This window comes from Embiotoca jacksoni, unplaced genomic scaffold, assembly GCF_022577435.1.
Source record: "Embiotoca jacksoni isolate LCO1_2020_lvr unplaced genomic scaffold, fEmbJac1.0.p SCAF_1, whole genome shotgun sequence".
In the NCBI taxonomy this organism is placed as follows: domain Eukaryota; kingdom Metazoa; phylum Chordata; class Actinopteri; family Embiotocidae; genus Embiotoca; species Embiotoca jacksoni.
In genome coordinates, this window is record NW_027185229.1 from 2,168,017 (window position 1) to 2,181,976 (window position 13,960).

General features: G+C 43.0%; 2 protein-coding genes across 5 annotated transcripts; one reads left to right on the forward strand and one right to left on the reverse strand.

The window, feature by feature from the left end:
- Positions 1-11: 11 nt before the first annotated feature.
- Positions 12-7,459, reverse strand: LOC138201284 (zinc finger protein Eos-like). Of its 4 annotated transcripts, none has more exons than XM_069154677.1 (8): positions 7,373-7,459; positions 6,460-6,517; positions 6,257-6,361; positions 5,803-6,057; positions 5,253-5,420; positions 5,001-5,150; positions 4,623-4,754; positions 12-4,306 (listed from the first exon to the last, which is right to left on the reverse strand). In XM_069154677.1, exons 2-8 carry the CDS (start codon positions 6,497-6,499, stop codon positions 3,441-3,443), a joined length of 1,716 nt encoding a protein of 571 aa, XP_069010778.1. In that variant the 5' UTR covers positions 6,500-6,517; positions 7,373-7,459; the 3' UTR covers positions 12-3,440. The 4 variants fall into 4 exon arrangements, with proteins under 4 accessions (XP_069010778.1, XP_069010752.1, XP_069010769.1 ...); XM_069154651.1 differs by having other exon boundaries at positions 5,253-5,423; positions 5,749-6,057; XM_069154668.1 differs by lacking the exon at positions 6,460-6,517 and having other exon boundaries at positions 7,373-7,452.
- A 1,243-nt stretch (positions 7,460-8,702) lies between these two features.
- LOC138201314 (GTP-binding protein Rheb-like) lies at positions 8,703-13,507 on the forward strand. Its single transcript, XM_069154701.1, has 8 exons — positions 8,703-9,118; positions 10,034-10,105; positions 10,206-10,273; positions 10,489-10,571; positions 10,976-11,032; positions 11,144-11,191; positions 11,632-11,713; positions 11,811-13,507. Exons 1-8 carry the CDS (start codon positions 9,067-9,069, stop codon positions 11,901-11,903), a joined length of 555 nt encoding a protein of 184 aa, XP_069010802.1. The 5' UTR covers positions 8,703-9,066; the 3' UTR covers positions 11,904-13,507.
- Positions 13,508-13,960: the final 453 nt, after the last annotated feature.

The window sequence follows — 13,960 nt, forward strand, 5'->3', positions numbered from 1 at the left end:
TGTGAAGCTCATTCATTGATTGCGTGCCGTGTGGTCGTAGGAAAGACGAGCTGGTCAAGTATTTTATTTGGAATAGACTTTTCTTACAGTACAAAACTTTTACAGCAGTTTTAAGATCAAATTACGCAAATGCATAATTACATATGATACATTTTGAAAAGGCTCTGCAGTTATTTAAAGCGATATCAGACCATTGTAGAGGAGAAATTAAAGATGGACAACTGAAGGGAACAAATAGTGCAACAGGGGAAACCTTAAAACACAAAATACCACAAAGCTAGAGGTTTTTTTTATTTAAAGTCCTTAAGACTGGAACTGAAAATTGGGGGGGGGGGTGCAGTGATGGGACCACATGCATGAGGTTAATTAGCACATCACAGTGGATCAATATGGTGAATTTGCTTCCTTCTATAATGCAACTACGGTTGCAAATACTCGTGAGGTAAAGGAAAAAATCTCTGGTTTTATTTGGCTCGTAGTAGTCTGCATTATTTTATTAATTTCAATGTATTTATGGTAAAAATAAAGCCAGTTCAGGCCAGGGTCGCTGATTAATGGTGGTTTTTAGGTAAAGTTATCAAATCTGGACAAAATAACAAGACTTTATAATGTGCACCACCAGAGCAGTAAGTTTAGTTTCACACTGAGGGAATAAATGCATAAAAGGCACGACAGCAAAGTCTACTGCACACAAACCACACGGACCGGAGGGGGAGGGGGGGGATCATTGGTCAAAGCCTTCACTTTGAAATTTGCAATGACGACTTTGGTGTCACGTTTTAAAATCAGACTGCAGGAAACGACATTTTAAAATCAACTTCTTTCCCAATGTGTTCAGTCTGTTCACATATTAAGGCAAGATCATTTGATTATTAAAGTAACTTTTCGATGAAATAAAACCCAATCCCCACATTTAGGCTTCTGTTCCCAGAGTGCATTGTGGGTACAGGCGACAGCGATGTGCACTAAAAGCCAACTTCCTGTCAAGAAACGTCGCTCCACTTGAGAACAATTCTTCCTCAGATAAAGTGAGAAAAACATGAACATCATTTAAATCGAAAGGTCTCCTGCAAAACTAAGAACATCTGAGCGTCTACAAGGCTTTAATGATGTTTACCTCGCAGCTTCCTCCCTAATTTATATACAAATATATTAATTCACTTGTATTTGTTCATTTTGCCACCGTGACAGCAGGAAGTGGTGGTGCTGTGGCTCCGCCGTGGGGACATGATTTGGTGTCGCACTGAACCACGCTCATCTAAAAATAAAACCCAGCACTGCTTTTTTTTCTTTTTTTTTTCTTCTTTTTATAACTTGTGTCCATGAAAACAATATTTCTGACCTCCTGCGTATCTAGACAACTATTTAAAAGGTGAGAATCAATGAGTTCAGTATATGACAAACCCAAGAAACCGTTCACGACACCAACGCCACCCAAAATATTCATTTCATCTCAGATGGTTGAGTGGTTTCAGACTGCAGAGTTTTAAAAGTGATGCTTGCTGGAGCTGAAAAAATAAATAAAGAATCTCATTCAGTAAAATTAATCTGAATTACACCCAAATGAATGGGCTCAGGTCAGCTGATTTTGCCTTCTTTGACTCTGTATTAACAAATCTTTCAGTCAGTTTGCCTTAAACTTCTTTCTTGCTCCTAAAATGGAGTAAATGGGAAGAAATCTCAAACACAAATTACAAATATAAATTTTTGTTCAGAGTTTTGTGATTTACACATTAAACTGGACATTAAACTTATTGTGCTTCAAATATGAACAGAGACTCTGACAGCTGCTTCAACGGAAACAAACAGAATCAGGAGCTGACGGTGTCGTTTCAACTGACTAGTTCTGCATAAACGACCACAGTAGGATCATTTATTATTTATAGATAACGATCGACAAAATTGATACGAAAAACTCCCGTTTCATTTGACTGGAAGCGACCGGTGAGTCTGCAAATAAAACATCTTTTTTGGATCGAGCCTGTGAGGACGGTGCTGAACTGCCACTCCACTGAACTCAATTCAAAATGTCACTTTGAGCTTTAAGCGTACGAGTCGTCTCTTTGCTGACTGCAGCCTCACGTCGGTCCTGTAGAACAAACGGACTTCACAGCGTCTGGAAAACAACTCCACGACTTAAATGGAGCCGTGACGAGCATCACCTGCTCGCGTCCTTCGGTCGGGTCAACGAGGTGAAGAAAGGCACGATAACAAAGACAGAACACCGAGAATGTTTAAATACAGCATAAATAGATCAGTTAGTTCACGCTGGGTGAAGTTATGAAAGGGAAAGTAATAAACACGGTAACCTCCTCCGTAATCTCTAACGATGTGGCAGTGAAGCTCCATCCTCGGGAGAACAACATTTCCACCGGTTCGTCTCGCGTGTTTGAGAGAAATGTGCAGGTTCGTTAATGTATTCTACAAAATAGTTTAATATAATCATAATATTCTGGCAGGTATCAGTGCAACGAAAGCAGTCATAGAAAAGAAAAACAAACGATTCACACGTCGGCCCGAGCGGCAGTCACACACGTAAAGGTCTTCGTTTTCCACTTATTCAACTTATTTTAAAAAACAAAACAACAACAACAACAGAAGGTTTCTCAGCTTCTGTCACACACACACACTCACACACACACACACACACACACACACACACACACACACACACACACACACACACACACACACACACACACACACACACACACACACACACACACACACACACACACACACACACACCTCCGTTCCATTCCAGTCAAAAACCAAAGTGCATTTCTAATTCCCGGACAGCCCCTCGAACATTAAAGTCTACCTGACTCGGACCTGGTTTGTGAGTTTGGTCTGCACTTCACTTCGCATTTAAAAAAAAATAAAAACAGTCTACTGCACAGAATCCACAAGCTGGAAAAAAGTCTGCCGAACGTTAAGGTTTGTTTGGGAATCAGAAGGTGCTTTTAGAACAAGGCATATAAATCTGTACAGAACCTATAAACTACATACTCAGATTTCTTTATGTCATCTATGTTAAAGTGCACGAGAGAGGAAGGTTTTCAGGTTATGGACAAAAGTCAGATTTGTCGACCACAATTTGTGCATCAGATTTAACTCCTGAATTTTGGAGCAAGGCACATCTGCGGAGGAAAAGGTGCGTTGGGCTCTTTGTCTACTTTGGAACACATTTATCGATAAATGCTTTTTTAAATAATATTTTCTTTGAAAGTGCATTGAAAGTAACGAGGACCGTTATTTTGTAATAATGTTTTCATCGACGAGGGGACACGCCGACTGTGACGGTGCCCGTTTTAAATATTCAGTGTCCGTTCGGTGCCGTCGGCGGCCCCTTCGGCTCTCGTGCAGACCAAACCCAGCCAGGTCCTCGTCCCAGCGTGAGGAACGCTCTCGGTCGAGCAGGCGGTCCGCGTCCTTCCTCCTCAGTCGAGGATGTGCTCTCCACGGACGATGTGCGAGGAAAACTCGTAGCGGTCCTGGCTGCGGTGGCCGCAGATGTTACACTCGAAAGGCTGACGGAAACCGTGGCAACCCATGTGGATGGTAAACATGACGTGGTCTAAGAAAAGCACGCGGCAGTGCCTGCAGCGGAAAGAACGCACGGCTCGCCCCTCCGCGTCCACGACCCGGAACGCCTCCCTGGAGGTGGAGGAGGGCGCCGTGGGGGAGCTGGGCGTCGGGGCGAACGCGGGAAGCGGGAGGGCGCCGTGGCCCCCGTCCTCTCGCTCCGCCTCCCGGTCTTTGGCTTGGATGGGGCTGTGTCTGTCCCGACATCTGTGGTGCGCGGCGGGGGGAGGCGCGGGTTTGTGGTTGTGGGAGTGGAGGAGGTGGTGGCCGTTGTTGCTGTGCAGGCTCGGAGTCAGCGCGGTGCTGTTGCACGGCTCGTCCGGCATGCTTTCTGTGTCTGTAGAGTCATGGCAACCGTTGCTAGGTGAGGGGACGTGACTCCGAGCGGCAGGCAGGTCCTCGTGACCCTCCGCCGCCTCCCGTCCCCCGACACCCAGCCCAGCTCCCGTCCCCGTGCAATCCAACCGCGGGCCGAGAGCAGCGTGAGAGGAGCTGTGGACCGGCCTGAGTTCTGACAGACAGGAAGGGTGAGAGGTGGGAAGGTGCAGCGGCCTCAGTGTGTCTGACACCGCTCCTCCTCCATTACCTGCTCCGCCTGCGTATTCTCCTCCCAGACCAGTAAAGTGCGGGACCTCCAGGTCCCCTGCGTGCATGTCCCCGTCTTTATCCATCCCGGTGGTGATTTCATAATCTGCCAGGTTGAGGCGGATGTGCTTCTGCCCTGCGAGACAGAGAGACGCGGGATCATGAGTTTGTGTAGAAGAAGCCACCAGAGCATTTTACTAAAACAAAAGAAGACGAATTGGAAAGTTTATCGAGATAAATGAGCCGGCAGCGCGGCTTCATACCGAGTCCGGTCCCGCATTCATAACCGAGACAGATCAAACCAAATAATTGCTGGCAAGCAAAAATAAAAACTTGAAATAAAGTCCTAAAAGCTGGTGGTGACGCCTTCAGGACAAACAGATCCGTCTTAACGCACACGGTGTCCCACTTTAAGTTTCCTCAAACCGTCCACACTGAGACCAAATGCTCACCTACAAATTTTTGTGGTGTGGATCTCTTGCGTTTGGTGATGCTGTTGGCGAGCCGATCGATAAATGCCATCTTGTCTGAGGAGGGCTGCAGTAGAGAGTCTGGTATAAACTCTAGCTCTCTCATCTCCTCTCCTGCACACAGTACAAACAAACTGTACAACCCACACAGACTTTGGTCCTGAGTTAAAATCTAAACCACCTGTTTGAAATACAAGTGACTGTGAGTGGGGGGGGGGAGGGTCCTGTGCTTTACCTTGTCATAGAGGCACACTACATTTTCTACTTCTACAATCCCTCTTGAAAGGAGATATCGATGTAAAACCAAACATGGAGAAGTAGATGACCCTCTGACACCTGCGTGACGGTGATTGGACGTACCTGGATTCTGTGCACCGGTCGGTTGCTGAGACTCCAGACTCTGCAGGTAGCTGTGGCAGCGCTCGCGGTGCTCCTCCAGCGTGCTCTGCTGTTTGTAACTGCGGCCGCAATAACTGCACTTAAACGGCTTCCCTACGGTTGGAGAGGACACTGGAGACAAACGTGGGAAGAAAGCATCATTAATGCCCTCGTACGTCAATGTTAGAAAAAGAAGAAGAAGAAGAAGGCCGATCGTGCTCGAACGTGTCCAACCTGCGTGAGTGCGTAGGTGGCCGGTGAGGGCGTCTCGTCTTCGACAGGCGTAGTTACAGAAGGGACATTTAAAAGGCTTCTCCCCCGAGTGCAGCTTGATGTGGCGGAGCAGGTTCCCCTTTTGTGTGAAGGAGGCGCCGCACTGATTACACTGAAATGGTCGCTCACCTGCTGATAGATCAGACTTGTCAACGCCTTTTCTCTCTCTAAGTGAGTCAAAAACATCTGGCACATTGTCTCATGACACCGAGGCCATTCTGAGAAACTAAGTGCAGCAGCGTGTTCAAAATCAAATCCATTCATCTTGATTGACGGCTAGTTTTAAGACACGTTTACACACAAGTCTCCGCGTGATGAGTATTTTTTCTAAATATTTCTAACTCCAGTTCTTTGTATGTCAACAAAAGTTCACGTTGTCCATCAAAATGTGTGCAGACATAAATCAAGCTTTTGTTCCAATTACATGCCAAAATCCAACATATTTTCTGTATCTAACCTCTTTTATATCTTCTCCCAGAAAATAGTGATGTGAACTGAAGTGATCCGTCACCTGTGTGGCTGCGTTTGTGCACCATGAGAACATTCGGCCCGATGCAGATCATCCCACAGATGTCACACTTGAGCTTTCCGTTTGGCAGTCGGATGGCTCCGCGTGGCATCGCGTCGGGACCGGTGAGCTCCCTGTAGCCTGCAACAGCTTCAGATCCCTGCTCTGGCCCTCCTTCCTCCGCCCGCTCCCCTCTCTCGTCTTCGGTGCTGCGTCCCGGGTCCTCGTCGCTGTACAGCTCCACTTTGATGGAGTTGGCTTCAGGAGAGCAAAACAAAAAACAAAACAAGATGAGAAAGACAACAGAGCGAGGACGGATTTACATGTCATCTCAGATTTATATTGTGAAATGGATTAGAGTGTGATTTTAATAGTAAAATGATCATAACATATTTGTCCAACTTTAAAAACGTCACGCTGAGAGTAACTTATGAAGACGCCTCAGTCTGTCACGGACCGGTGAGGGAGCGGCTCGGAGAGTTCTCCTTGCTGTTCGGGGTGCTCGCCGTCGGACCTCCGAGGGCCCCAGAAAACTCTCTTTCCATCGAGGAGTCTCCGCTGCCTGCAACCAAAATGAAAAACCAACAAAATATTTGTATCATTTGAAAAACAAACCGCAGACGGTAAATAAATCTGTGATTAAACAAACCAGAGTTCGACCTGATATGCAGGACCGGCCATTGCAGTCATCAACATCCATTCTAGTTCAAGCTGAATACTGAAATGACACACGAGACGATGACGACGACAACAACAACAACAACAACAACGACAACGACGACAACAACAACAACAACAACCAGCATTAGAAGAACAGCAAAACAGAGAAAGTGTTGAAATGTAAAGTTAGATGATATGAGACACTTTGAACTACCGATAGAAAACGATGCACGTCAGCTTTAACTTTAACCAAGTTTAGCTTTAACAACAACATGAAACGCGTTTCAGCTTCCAGCTGATGTGGATGAATCACTGACAACAAACGAGCAGCAGCTGAAGTTAGCGGCGCGACACAAAACTACACCGACAAAAGTGAAACGTGAAGCTGATCTGACATCCAGTGAAAACGCGTCCAGGTCGGAGGAGCGTCGCTGCCAGTTTACATAACGAGGGAAGTTTGAGGCCTCGTCGGCTCACGTTAGCTCACGTTAGCTCACGTTAGCTCATCGCATGTGATGAAGTTACCGTTGGCCAAGTTAGCTGAAGTCAACACGGTCATCACCCACAACACGGAGCCGAGGGACGAGCAGGGAGAGCGGGCAGCGGTGAAGGTCCATGACCTGACCAGTGACATGATGGACTTCGTCTCCCGCTCACGTGTCCCTCGACGTCGTGTTTAATGCTAGCATAACAAACCCGACGCTAGCGTTAGCGGCCAGTGTTTCCTGAGCGGTTGCTATGGCAGCCACCGCCACCCTCAGATGCTACGGCTAGCCAGCTAGTGGTTAGCATGCTAGCTCACCCGCCTTTGAATCCTGAAAGTTGACTTTTGTTGACGCAACGCAGCGAAAATGTGGACAACTGTGACCGACTGTGAACGCGCTGCGGCTGTCCGGTGCCTCCGTTTCATTACCTGTCCCTGTCGGGGCCGCTTCACGGAGCTTATTCTCTATTTTCATCTGCCTGTTTATGACGGCAGCATTTCCCGGCAGAGTTTAACCTCCAGCTCCGAACTACTTCCGGGTCAGATCCCAAACGGAGCTGCCTGTCACTCAGGCTGCCTGTCACTCAGTAAAAACACAGAAACAGGTTTTATAAATGAATTGTTTTATTGAGACTAATTTACATTGTCACGAGGTGTTATTGAGACAGGTCTGTTTATAGACATAAATAAAAGAGACTTTTTATTTATGTCTATAAACAGACATAAATAAAATGTCTTTTATTTATGTCTGTTTATAGACATAAATAAAATGTCTTTTATTTATCACCCTTTTATTGGCTTCTCTCTCAACGAGTGTCCTCCTGTGTTTCTTGTTTTTAAATTGTGGTTGGGGTTTTTATTCCTGTTATAGTAACCTGTGAGCTGTAGTAATGGTTAATAAAGCTTTTATGATAGGTTTTAATGCAGTACATTTACAATAATATTGTTATTATAATAAAGGAGCTGCGTACCTCTTCCATCACTGTCCTGGATCGGATGATGTCGTGATTGAACGTGTCTTTTATTTATTTATTTCTTATTCACCTAACAGGTGTGAAATCTGTTTTTTTCAACTTTATTTAGAACATACAAACAAAAACAGCACAGAACAACGACAGTCTCGCTTCTTTACATGTCAGTCGAGTATCAGCTGCTTCAGAATCACACCTCCTGAAATGCAATATTATATATATATATTTCACAAATGGATGTCAATACCAAACCAAAGAAAAAAACAAAACAGCTAAGGAGTAGAACAAGGGGTTAAATTAAATCATATTCAGACAAAAGTGCCACTAACTTTGTGGCATGCTTGTGGGTTTGCTTAACTTTTCTTCTCCATTTGCTTTGGAGTGAGAGTTCATTTTTAAGTGCTTTCCACACTGCAGATGATTTAGCAAATCGAAATTTATGTATATAATATTTGTTTATGATTATTATGTTGTTAACAATAAATTAAATGTGTTTGTCCTTCAAAGTTAATCCTGGTCGTGTTCATTCAAAGGAGGAGAAATCTACATTCATGGAGGTCTGAGAAGTGACGTCACGTGCGGTGTGAACCCTCCACGTGTTGATTTGAAGGCGTTGAGATGTTTCCCGTCATTGTGGCCCAGAGGTCAGTCTGGAAACGTCGAAAAAGGACGGCGGTCCGTCCAGAGTGACCTCTGCTGCACGAACCGGCTGGACGCGCGGCCGCGCGCCTCCGTACGAACCGGCTGGACGCGCGGCCGCGCGCCTCTGACGTCACGCCTGGTTTTACGACGCTTACACAATGGCAGTTTCCGTCAGTTTGACTTGTGGCTCGCGACCGCGTTGAACGAGCGGTTTTTTTTTTTTTTCGTTTACAGCTTCGGTCGAAACGACAATTTAATTATTTCAAATCGTCCTTCGAAATTGACGGCTGAGACGGACGGAGAAGGACACGCGTTCGTGTCTTCGGACCAGAACCGCCTGAAGCTCCGCCGTCCCGGCTCGAGGCCCAGCGCAGCGCTCGAGCGGCGGCTCCGGAAAGTTTGTTGTTGTCACGTGACGTGAGACGAATGTGGCGATAAAAGTTTGTTTCGGCAGTAAAACTCGGTGGCGCACTACATCTTCGAAACCGTTTGAATCCAGTTTTCACCGCAATGCCTCAACCAAAGTACCGAAAGATCGCCGTTATTGGTTACCGGTCTGTAGGTGAGTACAGGTCGAGCTCGTGCACTGCTAATGTTGGTTAGCTCGCTGGCTAGCAGGCTAACGTCCTGGCTTTGTTTTCCTGCTGAGCGCGTCAACACGGACGCTAGCTCACCTTTTGTTCACGCTCCTTTGTGTTACATGTGTTTGCTGCGCAGTCGATAACGAAACCAAACCAAACTCGGCCTTATTTTGCTGTGTTGTTGTAGCCATATGGTACCAGATGCAACGTGATAAGTGAAAATAAAGTTTTCAGTGAGCTCTTGGTAAAGTCCCCCCCCCCTCCCCCCCAAACAAAAGGAAGGTGGCTCGAAACTTTGAGTGTCCAAAGATAAAAGTAAACACGCCAGCAATGTGCCACCAGAATTTGTGACCCACCAATTCGGTTCCCTGTTATCTAGTGAGACTGTTCCCTTCAAAATACACTCTTCATGACATCAGAAGACATGTCCACTCTTTCCACATGTCCTCAATGAAAGTGTGGTGAAAAGTGTGGACTAGTGTTTCCACAGCCCATCCTGCAGGATCAAATGTCTTGTTTTGTGCTGACAAACATTACACAACGAAAAGATGTTCCATTTATTTTCATGGTAGACTGAAGAAATCAGAAAATATTCAAATTTAGGAAGCTGTCAACAGTGAATTTTAGCTTTTTTTTCACTTGTCAAATGACATTTAATCGATTATCAAAATAGTCAGTGATTAATATTATGGAATGGATTAATTGAGGCTCTCACATTTTAAAAGCAGGAAGGAAAATAACGGTGTAGATATATGGAGCGACAGACATTTTTATAGCTGCGGTCGCAAAGTGAATTGGTCTGTCGGGTGTAACAGAATTTTACAGGTCGTACGTTAATACTACAGGGACACCATCTTTGGTAACACAACCAGGTTATGTTTCTTTTCCCTGCACAGGAAAGTCTTCTCTTACAATACAGTTTGTGGAAGGACAATTCGTTGACTCCTACGACCCGACCATCGAAAACAGTAAGTGTCATCTCTTGAGTGTTTATAAGATATTACAGCAAAAAAAAAACTCGGAGGCTTTGGCTTCATGTAAAAATGGTAAAACTTCTTTTCTCTCCAGCCTTTAACAAAATGGTCAGCATGAACAGTCAAGACTTCAATCTTCAGCTAGTTGATACAGCTGGACAAGTAAGTAGTTCGCCTGCTGCCATCACTGACCATTAAATGTTCAATCCTAAAATGGGGGTTTTGATATTTAGACATGTATTTAGATGCTGATTTAACTTGCATTTGTCTGGATGCTGTAGTCTCATATGTCTGTTTTTATTTTTATTTTTTATTATGTGTTGTATTTTTTAAAAGTCATATCCAGTGAGATTATAATGTCTTTTCTCTATTTATAGGATGAGTACTCAATTTTTCCACAATCCCACTCAATGGACATTCATGGCTACGTCCTTGTCTATTCAGTGACTTCCATGAAAAGGTGAGTGGACGGTTGTGTTCTCACTTGTGTAAATAAGGCGGCATACACAATCATAAGTCTTTGAATACTCTGTATATGACAGACTTTGCTTTGTGTTTATTTAAAATAATGTCAACTCTGGGTTTTAATAGATTCACATTTAGTCACTGAGATATATTGATAGGACATATTATGAGGTTTATTGTTCTATTTTTTTTTTTTTTCGGTATTAGAGATGCATCAAATCACCTACGCTCCACAGTTATTTTCAAAGCTGTAGTTTTGTATTTATCCGTATTGGGTGCTTGTTTGCTCATTGCTTTAACCGAATGTTGAACTAACAACATGTCATACTAAGTTGGAGGTATGAACTGGCTGCTCTCATATTAGTACCTGCAATTACTTTGATATCTGTCTCTATTCAGTTTTGAAGTTATCCAGGTTCTACACGACAAGCTGCTAGACATGGTTGGGAAGATTCAGTAAGTTTTTCTAGTTATTTGAATTTCAATATTTCCAAAATGTGTTCTTTTTTTTTTTTTTAATGATTTTGTTCGTTTTTAATTAAACCGCCATTTTTATGTTTTTTTCAGGGTCCCAACTGTTCTTGTAGGCAACAAAAAAGATCTCCACATGGAAAGGTAATCAAGATTACTGAACGTCTGTATGAGATAACTACATACAACCCCATTTTCCAAAAAAGTTGGGACGCTGTGTAAAATGTAAACAAAAACAGAATGCTGAGTTGCAAATCAAGTAAACTCATATTTAGTTGAAAATAAACCAAAGACAACATATCAAACGATGAAACTGAGAATTTGAAAAAAAAAATTGTATTTGATGTCAGCAACATGTTAAAAAAAAGTTGAGAAAGGGACAACAAAAGACTGGAAAAGTTGTGTAAGGTATAAAAAAAACAACCACATGATTCTGTTGTGGAAATCTCTGCATGGGCTGAGAAACACTTCTGAAAACCGTGGTCTGTGACAAAAGCGTGTGTGTGTGTTAAAGACTGAAGCTGTCCTTTTTAAAAACGGCGCTTCAACTACAGTTAAAGGATCGACGTATTTTCTTTTCTCAGGGTTATCAAGCCAGAGGAGGGAAAAAAACTTGCTGATTCCTGGGGTGCTGCGTTCATGGAGTCCTCCGCCAAGGAGAATGAGGTAATGCTGGATGTCTCTCGGGGTAGTAACTGTGAGCCGGAGAGTTTTATTTCTGACCCAGATTCACACTCTGACTCCAAATATTCTTGCAACGCAGACTGCCGTGGAGGTTTTCAAGCGGATCATTTTGGAGATGGAGAAAGCCGACGGAAACGCTCCCCCGGAGGAGAAGAAGTGCGCTGTGATGTAAAAGTGTTTCCAGGACATCAGTAAGATAATTTACTGAAGACAGGAGGCACAACTTCACCAGCTTGCCAATCGTGACCTCACCGACACCTCGACGCTGCGGTGGAACTACGTTGTGATACCAGATTGATTTACATTGCAAAGCAACTGCTCAGACAGTTAAGAGTCTCCCACGACTTGTAAACCGCAGGGAGACGTTTGTAAGAGCAGAATTAATCTCTGTTTTAAACAAAGAAGCACCTACAGTGTATCATTTCTTTAAATTTTGACATGTTGTAATCTGTTGCTGGGCAGAATCTTGATTTTGAGTTTGATGTAATACTCAGAAAAGAAAATAAGATTGCTCCAAATTGATTGCATCAGTTTTCTTTCTAATGTTTGAGACATCATTGGCTTTTGTCTCCTAATTCTTTGAGTTGTTATTGTACAGTGAGAGGTGGTAAATAACCTTTCTAAGGACAGATGTATTATTTTTTCAGTGATGCAGAGTCACAGTTCACATTGCTTTAAATGTGTTAAAAGTGTCACTATTTCTCTTAAACGGTGGGTTTCCTTGAACATCCTGTAGTGAGATTTCTCATTAGAAATTAGTGATGCAGGATTTCTCATTAGAAATCTCACTGTGCTTTCACAGTTCTCATTTTAATCAACTCTTCTTCAAGTACCTTTCACCACTGAACTTTGGAGCTGCGTGTTCCAGTACGGAGGAGCGTGTTATTGTGTATTTAACAACTTACATTTGAGCCCCTCTGCTGAGCAAATAGGCCTCCATTCTTTCTAGAGTTTAATTTCTCCTCATCAATTGTAATAAAGTCTTTTTCTAATGAACAACACTCAGAGGAAATGTAGTGTAGATTGGAATAGATCTTTGCTATTTACCAGTTATGGCCTTTTTATACTACATGAGTAGAATCTTAGTAATTGGTTTGGTACTATCGGTTATCTCTTGAGTGATGCAGGATTGCGCGCCATTTAATATTCTGAGTAGAATACATGCATGTATGTGCATTATAATTATGAGCATTGCTGAGTTTCATTTTTTTAAATTTACATTTTAACATTGCAGAAGACTTATTTAAGTGGCTGAAGGCCACAGTTAGACTAGACAGTTTGGAACTCATGGTTTTGAACTGATGGTTAATGCAGGTTTGATAAAACTGATCTTGCATGCAATGCAGTCAATTTAATTCACACTGTGGACTTTCAGGATCAATTTCGGACACTCGAGATCCCTAATGAAGTGTTTCATAAATCCTGTAGCCTTACAAAGACGTGACAGTCTGGATTTCCCCCCATAATCCTCCTGTTGTACCTGAAGTAACTTTTTATCAAGTGCTTTGCTGAGTAACTGATTGGTGGCTGAACAGAAGCTGGTGATGCTGTGTCTTGTGCCTTACAGTTGTTCAAACTCCCTCATCTGCTTCTTTTCATGACTCGAGGTGCTCTTAAAGGTTGTTTTTTTTGTTTTGTTTCCCCCCCTCTGTTGACTTGACACTTTGGGTGCAGGTGTTGTGCACCTGAACACCAATATTCCCTGGTGGGTCAATGTTGATTCAGAAATCTTGCTGTAAACAGTTTTGTATATAAATAAATCTGTTACTCATTTGATTTGCCTCCATGCTTGTGGTTTCATTTTGTTTTAGATAGTAAACTTCATTTTTACATAATGAGAATTTGTCTGTTTTGTTTGCAGATGATGTTTTTTTTTTTTTCTGGAGATAATTTAAAATATGGTGCCTAAAGTGGAATAGTTAATGTTTTCTTTGATGTGAATAAATTAGGATTAGAGGAAACTCTTATTAATGGTTTAGTAAAAATTAAAAAGGAGCGTGACATTAAATTAATGTTGAAAGAATATTAAAATTGATTATAAGATCACTTGGAAACAAAAGTATTTAGATATGTAAATAGACCAAAGAGTTGGATAAACTCATTTGTGTGTTTGTGTTTTTGATGGGTTCCCGAAAGGCAAACAAAGTTGTTTACTAGGAAAACAAGTGGTTGTTATTGTTTTTGAAGGGCGCGGGTGATGTATAATTTGTATTTTCCATAATAATTTTG